The sequence below is a fragment of the Cricetulus griseus genome, chromosome 3 (assembly GCF_003668045.3).
Source record: "Cricetulus griseus strain 17A/GY chromosome 3, alternate assembly CriGri-PICRH-1.0, whole genome shotgun sequence".
NCBI classification, from domain to species: Eukaryota; Metazoa; Chordata; class Mammalia; order Rodentia; family Cricetidae; genus Cricetulus; species Cricetulus griseus.
In genome coordinates this window covers 129,705,774-129,722,421 of record NC_048596.1, presented here as the reverse complement: position 1 = coordinate 129,722,421, position 16,648 = coordinate 129,705,774, and the positions used below count along the sequence as shown (strand labels likewise).

General features: G+C 43.3%; 1 protein-coding gene across 2 annotated transcripts in view; it reads right to left on the bottom strand.

The window, feature by feature from the left end:
* Nucleotides 1-6,850: 6,850 nt before the first annotated feature.
* Nucleotides 6,851-16,648, bottom strand: part of Lrrc28 (leucine rich repeat containing 28) — a 123,616-nt gene continuing 113,818 nt past the window's right edge. For both annotated transcript variants that reach the window (XM_027408117.2, XM_027408119.2), the window contains one exon: nt 6,851-7,179. In XM_027408117.2, the coding sequence (XP_027263918.1) occupies nt 7,107-7,179 (73 nt within the window). In that variant the 3' untranslated portion in view covers nt 6,851-7,106. The remainder of the gene's footprint in view (nt 7,180-16,648) is intronic.

The following is a 16,648-nucleotide window of genomic DNA, read 5'->3' as shown; positions in this document are numbered from 1 at the left end:
ACTGCCTCACCAGACTGGCCTGCCGCCATGTCTGTAAGGAATTGTGACTGATCTGGGAGGGCCCAGCCCACTGTGGGCAGTGCTATCCCTGGACAGGTGGGCCTGAACTGTACAACAAAACTAGCAGAGAGAGCACACACTGATGAAGAGCACTAGGCCATGGTTTCTGTTCCAGGGCATCCCTCAGTGATGATTGTTAGTTGGAACTGTAAGCTGAAACAAACCCTTTCCTCCCCAAGTTGCTGTTGGTCTTGGTGTTGATCAGAGCAACAGAAAGCAAACTAGAATACTATGTAAATTTTTTTTACTGTCCCCTGGCTTTGTACTTTTGACACAGAATTTTGTGTGACAATTACCTTAGATTAAGAATTATTATTTTATGCAGTTTCTTTGTAACTCAGAAAGAGAATCATGCACAGAAATGAATTTCTCTTATTTTTACTTAGTTACCTTCCCCAGTGCTTTCTCTGTAGATTCATTCAGCCTGATGGACTCTGGATATTATGACCTGAGGGAAATGTGCCGCTGCTAACTCATGGGGGTGCTCTAATGTACCTTCGCCTCTGAGGCTTGGTGGACACACAACTATTTGATAGTCATTTACTTTCTGCACTTGGCTAAGTCATTCCACTACCTTCCAGTCTCCATGCTTTTGATGAAGACCACTCAGAATTTGAGCTATGTCTTCCTATTTCAGGACTGTCTTAGACAATGTGACTTATGGCCCAGTCACGGGTCTCTTTGGACTTTTCCTTCTTGGTATACACTGAGCGTCTTGAGTTGCAAATCAGTGATTTTCACCCAGTTGGAGTCTTTGGCCATTTCAATTTGTTTTCTTTTTGTCTCCCCCCTTTAAAGAGTCCAATCAAGCACAGTCCAGTGTTTGGTAATATTCCACAGGTCTCTGAGATGGTTTTTCTTCTCTCTTTTTGTTTGTTTCTGCCCTTTGCAAATGTATGATCTTCTCTGAGATTAATTTTTCTTCATTCTTTTTTTTTTCTATCCTTTGGAACTGGATAATCTTAAATGACCTATATTCAAGTTTTACCATTCTTCCTGCAGCTCAAATGTGGTGGTGGGCACACCTCGTGAAGTTTTCATTTTAGTTAGTGCTTTCAACTTCAGAATGTACATTTAGTATTTTCTATTTAGTAAAACATCCATTTTATACTTCCCCACCCTGTTTTTTAAAGACAGGTAACCCATACTGACCTGGAACGCTATACAATTAATTGAGGATAAATTTGTACTTTGAGCCTCTGGCCTCTACTTCCCAAGTTTTGGGATTGCAGATATTTGCCACCATGTGAGGTGATATATTATTTATGACTTATTAAAGCTTGCCTGAGGGTTCAGAAAGCAAAGCTAGTCAGGCAATGGTGATACACACCTTTAACACCAGCAGCCATACTAGCAAGCCACAGAGCCAGGCAATGGTGGTACATGCCTTTAATCCCAGGACCCAGGAGACAGGCAGATGGATCTCTGTGTTAGTTCAAGGCCACCTTGAGCTACATGAAATCGATCCAGTCTTAAAGAGAAACAGCTCACACAAAGGTGATCTCAGCACTTTGGATCCTATGCCTTTAATCCCAGCACTAGGGAGATATAAAAGGAAGAAGCAAAGGGTCTCATGTGGAGATTCAGTTTCCAGACAGGGAAGCAATGAAGTCTGAGAATTCGTGGAGACAGGATCGCCATTACAACCTGAGGTAGAGGTAAGAGCTACTGGCTTGGCTGCTTTGCTTATCTGACCATCAGTTTGAACCCCAATATCTATCTCTGGGTCTTTTATTATTCATGCTACAACCATGGAACCCAGGGCTTCATATGTACTGGGCAAGTGCTCTACCAGCAGAGCTCCATCCCTGGTTCCCTCCTTTGGGTACCGTTTCCATTTATTACATGTTTTTCTCATATATTTTCTTGTTTCTTTAAATGCTTCTCTGGGGGGTGTGTGGAAAACTGGACACTTTACAGGACATTGAGGAGACTGAAATCCTATATACTCACCTCCCTAAGAGGCTTCCTGTAGTTGTGGCTTTGGGTTTTGGCTGAGTCTTTGAGGTAGCTCAGCAGTCTGCATTCTTTGTCTGCTCTGGTAGCTCAGTGGTCAGCTAATGATAGGAGATTTCCTTACCTGGAACCAGTAAGTCTCTCCATGTGTGCTCAGGGCTATGAGTGCATGTAGGGACAATCCTTCCACACTCAGTCAGGGGTGACAGGACTGCCTTTGGCCTGACCGTCTGCTTTCACAGAGCCTCAAGGGCAACTTAAGATGAGCTTAGGATGCTATCAGGTCTTCCTGAGCAAGGGGAGGACCCTCTGGACGTGCAAAGCCCTGCATATGTGTGTGACCATCTGACCCTTAGGAACAACAGAGCCTCCCCCAACCCCCTGGCTGCCTCATTCCCCAGCCTTCCTTGAAAATTCTTAGCCTATTGCTATTTCCGCAGGCTGTCCACATGCTAATCAATTCTCTCAAGATCTTCCAGTGTATGCTACAGCGGAAGAGCTTTGTCACACCTGACAGGCTCTCATGAAGTAGAACACTCTCACAGGTGACATCTAGGGAATGGCAAGCTGATCAAGTGACAAAGATCTGGAAATGAGGGCCCGAGAAAGTCCCAGCTCACCTTGCTCCTCTTTGTGGCTTCCATGTAGCTGCTGGTTATTTTGTGTAATGGAAAAAGTAGATTCAAACATTCCAGACAATTTTCTCTTTGCTTCTATGCAGAATGTAGAATTTTCAGACGTCTTTCACCCACCATTTTGCTGTCCTTGACCTAAATAGACCAGGCTGGTCTTGAACTCACAACTCACAGAGATCCTCCTGTCTCTGCCTCTTGAGTGCAGGGACTAAAGGCGTGTGTCACCCCACTGCCTGGCTTAAGTCCCCTTTCTCTTAACAAAGAGAATTTGGTTGAAACAATAAAGACTCTATCTACATTTTTGAGCATTCACATAATTTAGGTTCAATTATTCTATAAATAACAATTATTACATAAGCATGTGATCAAACTAGATATGATGTACATTTCAGACAATAAGCATTATCCAAATCAATGTATGTATGTGCGCACACACACACACACACACACACACACACACCTTAGAACAGTTTGAAAAACAAAACCGATAAATATTCTTTAACGAAGATAGAAAGATTAATCCTGTCCCTACTTCAAGGTGACAAAACTAAAAAACCCAACCCAAACCAAACCAAACCCAGTAACCCTTATGTCTTAATTTCATGGAGGAATGATCTCCAAAGGCTCCACCCTCTGCCCCGCCTCCACTCTGGCTGCAGATACTTTGAATCTCTGCAGTACAAAGGACCATGCAGTTATGCTTCAAAGAGCATCTTGGGCTGTGAAGCACTGTCTTTTCCTGAGGATGACAGTCGCTAGGCTATGCTCCATCTCTTTCCTACAGACACCCGCATCACTCAGATCTACTAGCTGATGTCACTGGAGGTACTTCATGGAAAGGGACAGTCAGACTTGGGTTTAGACATGGAGCTCTTTTCAGGAGTATGGGCCTTGTAAAATCCTCTCTGCTTAAAGAAAAGGAAAGATGCTCAGAGTTCCTGGAGAAATACAGCGGAGGTTCATTGGAACAAACAGGGTAGGATGGAAATCACAAAAAAATAAAAAATATTACCATGGCCCAGTGATCTACAAAGCTACACAACTATAAAGCTAGTGTGTTATGTCTTAGTATCTAATCACAGTAGGTTGCATGGTGTTTGTCCATTAGCAATCTGTGCTCATAACTTTAAACATGTTTTGATTTCTGTCGAAGCATTTATCACATTTGAACCTTTTATGGTCCAAGTAAGGTCTGAGTTTTCAACTTGAGAAATTTACTTTTACTACTAATCTTAAAGCTAGCTTTGAAAGCCCCGGAAGACTGTGCAGTACTCGTATATTTTAATGAAAATTACACGTGGAGTCTATAAGGTAGTATTGAAGGTTTTTTTCTTAGAGCATATTTTAACTCGTAATACTCAGTGTAAGACAATGTGAGATGGGTGTTAAAACAGTGAGATGTGTGTGAAGAGCTCTAGTGAGTGCTCATGGTGACTACCACAAGATGTTTCTAAAAGAGGACCAGATAGCAAACATGGTTCACCGCTCTGCTCTGTCAGAGTGGGCTACTATTAGGGCTCTTCGGTGTTCCTAAAAACAAGGCATTGACAGAACTGGAATTGTCGGTGCTTCACTGTGGATGCAGGAGAGGCCAACCAGGCCCTCCACCAGGATATTCTAGGTGAAGGTTGTCCCCAGGGGAGGTGTCATTGTCCTCAGTGGTACAGCCCTGATGAGTTACCCTTGCTTCAGTGACTGACATCCCACTCGCACTCAGGCATGGAACTAATCACACTCAGGAGGCCACACACAAAAGACATGGAAGCAGAGGGGATGTGGTGAAAAGGGAGAGAGGAATTGGGGGTATCAGCAACTATATATATATATATATATATATATATATATATATATGTATATATGTATATATATATCAAACAAAATATTAAATACATATAATGTATATATATGCACAAATATGTGCAAGTAAAAAGACTATCTTCAATGTATAAATATACATACATACACATATATACATGTATATATACACATACATACATATATGCATATATATGAGCACACACATATATAATTCATTGAAGATACAACATTTTCGCTTGCACAATGTCATATAAGCTGGATTGTTTGATATGGTAACAATTGTACTGAGGAACACCGGCGGGAAATCAACTAAAAAGATGCCTTGGTTCTAGTATACATCATAGAAAGACCTGTCCTCAAGGCCAGCCTAGCTTTTAACTTAGCACTCATCAACCACACATGGGCTGAAGATGAAAACCAACCTGAACAGATTACACTTTCCAAGCAGCTCATTATTGTCACTGTATGAAATATCTGTCTACCTGATCAGGAAAAACAACATATAGGGCTGGAGGTATAGCTCAGCGGCAGGGTACTTACCTAGCATGTGCAGTGTTCAGGATGGGGTCCCCAGGAAAGAAAGGGAGGGAGGAAATGAAGGAAGAAGATACAAAATGAGCCTCCCCTTCCCCCCCCCAAAGGTTTAGACACAATTGGAGCACGCAGCATAGCGGCAAGTTTTCTCCAGTTGATAATGTTTGTTTTTTTTTTTTTTTTATAATATCAAAAGGTTAACAATGACATGAGTGAGTCCAGCACCATGTCTTCACAAGGAACAGCACCAGGGAAACCACCTTCTAAGTTCTCTTTCTCATCAATTAAGCCCAGATACTGCACCCAAGATTAAGACTGACGGCTATAGGCTGTCTGCCCAGCCCACTGCTGGTGCGCAACACACTGAGGTTCCTAATAGAAGATGTCTGGAGTATAAACACCTTTGTAAAAATTTGAACACGTTAAAACAGAAGTATTCCACACCTTATTATCTCAGTGAGAGCTCTTGAGTATCAGGGTCTTATGACAGCAGAGGGTGAAACAGAAAGATGTAGCATGTATTTACCACAATTCATGTGGTGGGTAGCAGTTACTTAAGCCAAACACATATGCGAAGTTTCAGGTCACATTTTCTCCCTCTAACTTATATACATGTAGGGGTTATACTGAAACTTCCATTATTCCAAAGGATGAAAGGAGTGGCACATTTGATCCAGACCCTCGATTCCTCTTATACTCCAGGCCTTTGAAATGTTAAGGCTGAACAGACCAAGTTCTGAAAGGGACAGGAGGAAGTAAGAACAGTGACGATAAAGTTGGCATGTATGGTCCTTTTCTGCCTCTGCCATTACTAGGAGAGTCTGCTTTTGGGGCAGCAGGTGGTGTGACTGCAAAGAGATCACACGTTTGTCAGTAACTATGTAGGATTTTTTGGCACTGTTAGAGCCTAGAATTACAGTTAGGATGGCTAATAAAATGTCATCAACCACATTTTTTGGAAATAGCTTTTCCACCAAGCAACCCTTCTTGCTTTTCTTTCAACCTTGTCTTATATAAGTTATACCACTAAGACATAAAACTGTCCCTGCTCTCCCCCCCTCCCCAAGAACCACTACACAGCAACCAGATGAACATCTGGAAGCAAAGCAGATTAAAATGCCATCCTTTTAAAGGCAGATGAAATCAGTGACTCCCCCGCAAAGAGCAAGTCTCTCTGCAAGGCAAGCTCGGGCTTTGCAAAAGCTGGAGGTGGGGTGTGGACCCGTTCACTTCTGTTTTCCTAGTGAGAATTCAGAATCAAAATGAAGATGATTTCACGTATGGGTAAATACCACTAAGCCTCATCCACAGTGGAGAATCGGGAGCCTCAAATTTGCCAATTCTATAGAAGAAAATCTTAGCAAACAACCCCAAACATTTCAAAACTTGTTTTCCTGTTGTAGTTTAGAACATGAGTGTATTTAATTAGTATCTACATTTTTGTTTTTAAATCCCTCTCAAAAAAAATGTCTTCATAGGTTGCAAAACTTAGAAATAAGGCAGGAACTTTCCAGAGGGCGTGTGCTCTGGGGCCTGCTGCGCCAGCCTGGGCACCCCGCCCTGCTGTGCAGGACTGCTGAAGCCATAAGGGTTGCTGAGACTGTAGAAACTGACAAGTTTCCAATGGAGACGCCTCGAGAATAATCTCCAGGAGAATGATCCTCTGGGGAAATACAGGAGGATCATCACTGAAGGTATGTCGGCCAACAGTTAGTTTGGTTCTATTATCAAGTTAAGAGTTCTTCAGGGAGCTGCAACTCGCTTTAAATTAGATGTGGGGAAGCTCATCTGACTACATAGTTTATGTATGAGACACTCACATAAAAAGAAAAACACAGAAAACAAAATGTCCTTAATTTGGGGGAGGATATATTCCAACTTGACGGGAGGGTGAAGGCCTTTCAGTTGTGAAGCCCAATCAGGACATTTCCAGAGAGTTCAGCATGCCCCCCACCCCGACCCCCAACTGGACAGGACAGGACTGGATGGGATGGAAGGGTCTGTTCCACCCGGCTGGACTCTCCTGGCCCCGCCACACACGCTGGGCGACAGCAGGCAGCTGCAGTGTCAGCTGGCAGTGCTCCTAAGGCTCTTGAGTGTTTATCAACTCAGCAGGTCAAAAGTCTGCAGACACTGGGTGGAGCAGCAGTAAGCCACGAAGCCAACAGTTGTCCTCCTGGGGGATGAAGGGAGAGAGTAGCACTGTTAGCTCAGGAGTGAAGTGTCTGGTTCTTCCCCACCGGAGGAAACAGTCTCTCTTTGTTAGAATAAGTGACTCGGCATGAATAGCAGGCTGCATTATAGAAGCATGAGATGTGAGATGCCATTTTCAAGCGGAGCCCAGGCAGAAGGTAAGGCATGTGTGTGCATGTGTTCTCCCACCATCACTGGAGTCTGAATGACACACCATCCCCATTAGCAGCTAAGGAAAAAAGCTTTTCCACCTTTTAAAGACAACAGGGCAATCAAAGAATTTGAAGTACATTATACAAGTCACAGTTACATACAGTGTTTCATATCTCTATTCCCAGTGCCTGGAAGGCTGAGGCAGGACTACTGTGAGTGCCAGCCTGGGCTACAGAGTCAGACCCTGTCTCAAAACAACAACAACAGAAATATCAAAGGAAAATAAGAAAGCACCACCAATTTAGCTGTAGAACAAACAAGCTGCAGAGCTTAAGTACTACCAGGGAAGGAGCTTACCCACTAGTACATTCACCCAGACTGCTCACAGAAGTAATTCAGGATCTGCTTATGTGACTCAGAGGCCTTACATAACAGAGATGCTCTTCTTAAACTCCTGCTGGGCACCTTTGCACAATGAGTCACGAGTTCCCTGGGGCTCCTCATGCTCTGGACAGTGCAGGCTCTGAGAGGCCTTCTCCTCCCACCCAGAGTCATCCATCCTCCGGTGAGGGGAGAGCAGTCTATTGTTTTCACAGGACAGCCTGTGTTGACTGCTCAGCACTTAAGACTATTGGCCTTCCTCTGTGGTCCTGGAAAGTAACCTCCGCAGACTACCTTTGAAGCTGCACGGCTGAGCATATGCACTCAAAGTGTCAGACAGAAGGACCGTGGATGGCAAGGCTCTGGGAGAGCCAGTGGTTGGAACACTTGATAGTTATGGCCCTGTGGTGAGTTCAAAGTCTGTGGGAGTGAGCTGGCCTTTTCTGACCAAAGAGAATTAAAAACCAAACAAACAAACAACTAACAAAAACCAGATATGCTTAGCATCTTCTAATCTCAGATCAAGACCGGGCTAGAGTCTCTATGGTAATCCTAAAGGAGTCATTTTCTCATGAGCTAAAGAATACAGCTGAAGCCCAAATACAACAAATAGCAGCTCACATACCAGGTGAAGATATCTTGACTTCTTGTATGTATAAGTATGTGCAGTGTGGGCATCTGTTAGAATGTGTATGGGATGCATGAGTGTGCACAAATGTGTGGGGCCAGAGGCCAACACTGTGTATCTTCCCTGATCTTCCCACCTTCGATACTGAGGCAGGGTTTCTCATTTGAACCTAGAGTCACCAATTCAGCTAGATTGGCTGCTTGGCTTGCCCTGGGATTCCATCTCTGACTCCTGGGGGCTATGGTTACAGACAGGCTGCTATCCCAGCACAGCTTTATGTGGGTGCTGGGTATCCCAATGCCAATTGTCATATGTGTACATCAACTATTGCTCAACTCTGGGAAAAGGGGACCATGTAAAGTATCATAAGGCAAAGGCTCTGTTTGGTGAGGACAGGAACTTGAGGCTTTGGACAGAACCAATCCAAGAACCTTGAGCCTCTAGAGATTTCTTCATGCTGGAAATGAATATGTCCACCTTATGAGAAAATTAGTGTTCTTTTACACGAAAGGGGTTCAAAGGCTTCACAGAAGGTGGCTGTCTGAAAAGGAAGTGCCTATCTAGTCAGGCAGAACCCACCATCACCACCCATACTCAAGGCCCGCAGGGCTATAAAGAGTAAAATCCTAGCATCATCCAGAGAGCACCCAAAGACTAGCTCCCAGGAGGTAACACACATACTGGAGGAGTCTTGCCATATTGTCCCAGTGAAAACCCAGAGAGCACATGAGACCTGGATTCTAAGAACACCAGTCAAAGAAACCAAGCAGATGGTTGGACTTGGCCTACAAGGGTGCTTTACCTAGGTCTCAGAGTTTAATGTGTTACTAGACCCTCAGGAAATGGACCGAAAAAGCATGGACTCAGTGAGATGATGAGCAGAGCTCTCTGTTAGACTTTAGAGGGTGTAAGGCTTAGGAAGATGGAATGTCACAGGGAAGCAAGCAGAAGGAAACAGAAAGAAAAGGAAGCAATGGAATGAAAATTATCTCTTAGATGGAGGCCAACAATTTAAAGCCCGGGATAAGACAGAGATGGCACACAGATTCTTCTGGAAATGAAATCAGAACTATTACTACAGCTCTCACAGCTACTAAAAAGGAATAGGGGACATTATGACCATTTTGAATACATGAACTTGTCAACATAGAAGATCATTGTCTTGAAGATCACAGATGACCAAAACTCAACTCAGCCAAGATAAAGCAGACAGCCCATGGAAACCTATGACCACTGATGAAGCTTGATTTGTAATTTAAAAGATACTATCTTCCAAAGCCCCAGAATATTATAGACTAATATCGCTCATGAGGATAGATTAAAGGGTACTCAAGATAGCATATATATATATATATATATATATATACATATATATATATATATATATATACACATACATATATATATCAAGTGAAAGTCACTCTGGACATGCAAGGTGGCTGAATATTTGAATGAATCAATGTATCAACAAGCTAAATAGGGAAAATCAAATGGCTTATTGATACTTATAAGTGGCATTGGAGTTGAGAGTAGTGGTTCATGCTCAGACTCCTAGAACTGGGAGGACAAGACTGGAAGACTGTCATGAGTTAGAGTTTGGCTTGGGCTACACAGTGAGTTTCAGGCCAACCAGGACTGCAGAATATGACCCTGTACCTAGAAAGAAAGAGAGAAGGGGGAGGGAGGGAGAGAGAATGGGAAAGAGCGAGAGAGAGAAAGAGAGAGAGGGCTGGAGAGATGGCTCAGGGGTTAAGAATACGGCTGCTCTTGCAGAGCACCTGGATTCAGTTCCCAGCACCCACATGGTGGTTCACAAACATATGTCACTCCAGCTCTAGGGCATCCAATAGGCATGCACATGGTACACATACATATATGCAGGCCAACAGTCACACACTTAAAGTAAAATAAATAAATAAATCTTTAAAAGGAAAGGTAGACAAGGCATTTGACAAAATACATCTTTCACCCTTTAAGATTTTGTTTTCAGAGTACAAATATAGGAAATCTTCTTCAATCTGCGAAAAAGAATGTATTTAAAAGTAAATGGTATTGCCATTCTACTTAGAAATGAAAAAGCAGATGGTTTTTCCCTGCGATGATGGTGAGAGAGGCAAGGAGTTAGTCTCAAAACCACAGCACAGTCCCAGAAATGATAACCACTGGTAGAAAGGAAGAAAAAAAGGCAAACAGAAGGGAGGATATTATTTATTGGCAGATGGTAAGACATAATTATCTATGCAGAAAATCCCATGTAATCTACAAAAAATACTCCAAAAAACTAGTAAGCTACTGCATACAAGACAATTGCAAAAACAAAGCGTATTTCTTTATACAAACAATAAACACACGGAAATTGGAGTAAAAATACCATTTATGACTACAAAAAGAAAGTGAAATCTTTGGATATAAACAAAGCATTTCAGGGTTTATATGCTGAAAATCATAAGATGCCGATAAAAGAAAAAAAGGAAAGCCTCAATCAGTGGAGATATACTGCATTCATTAGAAAATCCAGTACTGTAAAGACATCAATTCTGCACAAATTGGTCTATACGATAAATGCAATTCTCACAGAAAATCCAAAAAGGGATTTTGGAGACAAAAACCAACCAACCAACCAGAGCAAGAATAAGATAAAAAACAAAAGCTAAAACAAAAAAACCTAGGCCCAAGAACCATCTAAAACAATTTCCAAGAGAAGAATAAAATAGAGCTGTCACTCTACCTGCATTCAGTCTATTACAGCTGCAGTTTGGTGCTGGCTGAAAGGGACCAGAATCCCAGAAAAGCTTCATGAGTGTACTAGTAACAGGGATGGACAACCTCAACTGTCAATCAACAGGATTGAGAATCATGGAAACAAACCCCTACATTAAGTTAGAGACACAAGAACCACTTCAAAGGGCAGGTGGCACCATGACAAGTTCAAGGCTAGCCTGGGCTACAGAACAAGTTTCAGGTTTGCAGTGAGACTTTGTCTTTAAAAAACAAAACAAAACAAAACAAAACAAAACAAGCAAACCATAAAACAAACATAACCAAACAAAACCAAACAGACCTATCTTTTAAAAAGTGAAAATGCAGTAAGGGAAGTTCACTTTGCTGTGTCCCCTTCTGTGGTACCAGGAACTGACTGTAAGGCATGATACATGCTAGGCAAGCACTCTGCCACTGAGCTGTGTTTCCAGCTGTCTTATTTTCAGGCTGAGACATGGTCTTTTTTCTTACTATGTTTTCCAGCTGGCCTTGAACTCACTCCACAGCCCAGAAGACTTGCAATCCCCCTGCCTCAGATACTCCCTTGTCTGGAACCACCAAGCCTGGCTGGAATTGTTTTTCTTAACTCAGGAAATACATAAGATTTCTGTTAGATATTTTGCATTGCGTGTAATTGTCCTCTTCTCTTCTCTTCTCTTCTCTTCTCTTCTCTTCTCTTCTCTTCTCTTCTCTTCTCTTCTCTTCTCTTCTCTTCTTTCTTCTGGATTCGACCACCCCTAGTACTCTCTCCCCCTCTCTCTCTCTCCCTCTCTCTCTCCCTCTCTCTCTCTCTCTCTCCCTCTCCCTCCCTCTCCTCTCCCCTCTCTCTCTCTCTCTCTCTCTCCCTCTCCCTCTCTCCTCTCTCTCCCTCTCTCCCTCTCCCTCCCTCTCCCTCTCCCTCTCTCTCCCTCTCTCCCTCTCCCTCTCCCTCCCTCTCCCTCTAGTACTAGGGGTGGTCGAATCCAGGGACTCATGCATGCTAGGCAAGCACTCTACTGCTGAGCTATGTCCCTGCCCTTCTGAATAAGTAAGTCAGTTAGAACCCTAGCCCTAGCTATTTTTTTTCAATGTTAGAATATACACATTTGTATAAGTCACAAGAAAAGTGGTTTCAGAGACAGAAGATCTTAGGTGTATAATGCATTTTGGAGAATTAGCAGATAAAACCAGACTCTTTAGTTTTAACTGTGTGTGTGTGTGTGTGTGTGTGTGTGTGCGCGCGCGCTGGTGTGTAGACAGGTGCATGTAAGTGCAGGTGTCCTCAGAGGCTGGAGGCACTGGATGCCTCTGGAGGTGGAGTTACAGGTGGTTGTGAGATGCTCAACATGAGTGCTGGGAACCAAACTCAGGTGCTTTGTGAGAGTAGTACACATTGAACTGCTGAGACAGCTCTCTGGCCACTGGTTAGTCAGCTCCTTCATAGCAAGGACACTATCCTTAATACTGTAACCACCAAGCTTTTACAGTTAAGCTTCTAAGCAAAGCGGCTGAGTCTGTGAAGGCCTGGGCCTGGCAGGGAGAGTGACCTGGAGGTGTCTACTGGTGCTACCAGGACATGGCAAGGCTGCACATGTCTCCACTTCTGAGAGGCCCCAGTAGCATCTGGCTGTGTCTGTTAACTGTATTAGGGATAGAGTTGTCACAAGTCTACTGGTGAGTCCACCACCACTACCACCACAGTGAGGGTGTGTGTGCACCAGGGTTTTAGGGGGAGCATCTGAGCTAAGCAGTAGCTCCAGTCAGGAAAGGCAGCTGACAAGCTTTACAAAGGACACAAGGCATTCTACATCCTCAGAATCTGTGTGTATTTACAGCTGAGGCAGGAGAAAGAGCATTTGAGCTAGTTTTAAAATACAGAGCTACTGCGATTCCTGAGGAGACGAATCACAATGCTGCTGGCACAAACTGGAGCCCACAGGCATCATGAGAAATGTGAGATTTTCTTTTGTAAATGTGTTTCCTGATTAAAAATAAAAAGCATATCTTTGACTCATTACAGAAATTCAAGCCAAAAGAAAAATAATATTTACCAGAGCTGATAGGACGAAATCCCACACACATAACTTGAGGAAGAGTCACCTAGCGAACAACCCGTCATAAACATCCATCACATTTGCACCATCAGAGACTTTCTCATGAGAGCATCCCTGTGCAGGACCAGAGGCTGCCCCAGATTCCGGGAGTGAGAAGAAGTAGGTGATTTGGTTATAGTACATTCCCATACAGAGCATAGCACATACGAGGTGGTCTATCAGCAATTTCTGAATAATGCAATAAAAAAGAAACAATAAAGAACTGCTGGGGGCAATGACACAGATCTGTGATCCCAGCTACCCAGAAGGCTGATGCAGGAGAACTGAAAGTTCAAGGCCAGTCTGGGCAACTTAGGAGACCCTGCCTCAAAGCACAATATAAAAAGAGGCTTGGGGATATGGTTCAGTGGCCCAGCACTTGCCTAGCACATGAAAGGCCCTAGGTTCCATCCCAATACTTGGGTAAAATAAAAACAAAACAAACGTACAAATATGTTGAAGAGCATTTTTCTTGTAGGACATTTCATGAGTTACTTTAAGACAGTGTCAACAAATACACTTCTCTTAGAAGAAAAAAAAAAAAAACCAACCCAAACATCCATGCAAACAATGTATTACCGATATCACTTGGCTTTTGAGCACTATTTCAACAGTATCCTCACTGTACAATACAGTGGTTAAAATGCAGAGTTGGAGGCTGATTGCTAGGGTTCAAATCTCAGCTCCACCATGAGACTCAGGCCTCATAAAGTAAGGGTTACAGTTATGCAGGACCACAGGAAAATGCTGAGCTAAGTTAAATGCTGTCATGCACCTGAAAGTCTTCCAGCCTCTACCTGTTATCCAGTGTGGGCACCGTTTCCACATTCCCCGGTGTTTGTTACAGCAAGCCGCCACTTCACTGTAGCAAGTTCTCAGATAGATTTTCTTTTTCCTCTCAGAATGAGAAAGGAAGAGACATGACAATTTAACTTAGCAATAGCTGAGCAAGGAGGCGCCCTAGACTGCCATACCGTGTGAAGAGATGTACCTGTAGTACATCTCTTCCAAGCTGGAGCTCATGGTGCCAGTTCTTTTCACGATACACTCAGGGCCCAACTGCACAAATCAGAGCTATTAACCACCCAAAACCAATGCACTTTGTAATATCTGCTACAAAAATACTGAACTCAGCATTATTGGAAGGAACTCAGCATGCTGGCAGTGTTTCTGAACACCCCGGTGATTTAAGTGAGACCTTTTAGAACCTGTGGCAGCTGCTTTTATGCCAAATTGCTTAGGCTATACGTTCCAATTGTTTAGGCAAATCAGCCTCAATGTTGTCATGGTTATTGTTTTTAGATACAATTAATATTTAAATGAACTGACTGAGCTAAGCAGGTCATCCCTACCATAAGGTAGGTGACATCTTCCCATTAATCTTAAAAGCAAAGGTGTAGACAGACATTCTCCCCAAGACAAGAGACTGCCTGCATCTCCAGTATCAAGTCCTGTGAGTTTCCACTCTTAGGCCACCCTGCAGTTCTGAGTAGCAGCCCCTCAAGTCTCCTTGCTACTCCTGAGACTCCGCCCTTCTTCCCAGCATTCTCTTTGCCCTGAAAATACTGTCTAGCCACTGGCCAATCAGTCCTTTTTATTAAACTAATCAGAAAGCACCTTAGCAAAGACACAGCTTCACAGTGTACAAAAAGATTGCTCCATAACAACTGTCCTTGAAATCAGTCAACCTTTCCCCCTCTCTTCCTTTCTCATTCTGAGAGGAAAAAGAAAATCTATCTGAGAACTTGCTACAGTGAAGTGGCGGCTTGCTGTAACAAACACCGGGGAATGTGGAAACGGTGCCCACACTGGGTAACAGGTAGAGGCTGGAAGACTTTCAGGTGCATGACAGAAAAAGCCTATTCAGAGAAACAAAAGAGAATGTGGTGAGGAAAGACGGGGGCTACTGAGGGCGTTTTTACTGTCTTAGAGATACAGGGCCATCATGAACACTATGCTAGCAGAAGTCAACACTGAGTGTGCTCCAGTGAAGAAACAGGAAGTCAGCCAAGAGCTGACTTCTTGTTGCTTACAGTGAGATGCAAGCGGAGGGAAAGCATAAAGGGGAATGAATTGCTAAGCAACCACAAAGCAGACCTTGAAGATTTGAAAAATTCTCAAGCTTTCTTGAACAAAATGGTGGGTATGGTGTGGCAGTACAACCTTGAGCAAAGAGATCCAGGTGTGTGACTCTTGGTCACTTCAGCAGAAATGCTGCTGAAAGTAAGATGGAGGAAGACCATGCATCAGAATGGGCTTGAGAACTATCTTGGCAGCAAGCATGCTAGGCTTGAAGGAAAGAATCAGCCTGAGGTTGGACCATCTCAATTCTTTGGCTTATCAGGCCTGAGGGGTGGGACATTTTGCTAGAGGACATAGAAGACAGAGAGGATGGAACTCTTTGGGGCATGAACTTGTTAGAGCCTGGGACCTCTTTTTTCCTTCTAAAGTTCTTCTGTTTTAAATGGGGCCATGTAGCCTCCACCTGTCCCACATCACCCAGTGGCAGCCGAGACTTTCTGCTTCCTGTCTGCACATGGAAAGGGATTCTGTCCAGAAGGAGTTACATTCTAAGTCTCGCCCATACCTAATTCAAACAATTTAAGGCAAGAACTTGCACTTAACAGTTGATGAGGAAGGTGTTGAATGTTTCTTCAAGTGTTCCTCAGCTATTTGTATTTCATCTTGAGAACTCTGTCTAGCTGTGTACCCCACATTCCTAAATTGGGTCGTTTTCTTGATGCTCAGTTTCAGTTTTCTATTTTAGATGTTAACCCTCTGTTGGATGTATAATTGGTAAAGATTTTCCCATCCTGTAGCCTGCCACTTTGCCTGAATGGTGTCCTTTCTCATACAGAAGCTTTTCAGGTTTATGAGGTCCCATTTATTGTTGCTCTTGGTAACTGCTCACAAAGCCTTTTCCTGTGCCACTAAGTTCAAGGCTACTTCACTTTCTCTTCCATCAGATACAGGGTATTAGCCTTATGTTGAGTCCAGGATCTATTTAGAGTTAGATTTTGTGCAAGGTCATATATAGGATCTATTTACATTCTTCTTCATGTAGCCACCCGACTGACCAGCATCTCTATTGATGATAACATCTTTCTACGGTGTATATTTTGGACTTCTCTGTCAAAACTCAGGTGTCCAGAGGTGTGTGGCTTATGTCTGGGTGGGCATGGTGGCTCTTGTCTATAATCCCAGGACTATGGAGGCCAGCTTGGCTTACAGGAAACAAAATCCAAAAAGCACTGGTGCTGAAGGAGGAGAGGGCTTTTACATATTGGGATGCAGTGAGCTATTCTGTTCGAAAGGGGGTAACACTGTGCATTTGAAGGTAACACTCTGGAACTACACGAGGTCTTCAAGTTCCTTTCCTAACAATGATCCTAAACCCTTCGGGATCTTCTGCATGCTGATAGCCTGACTGGTACCCCCAATGTACAATTACATAGTTC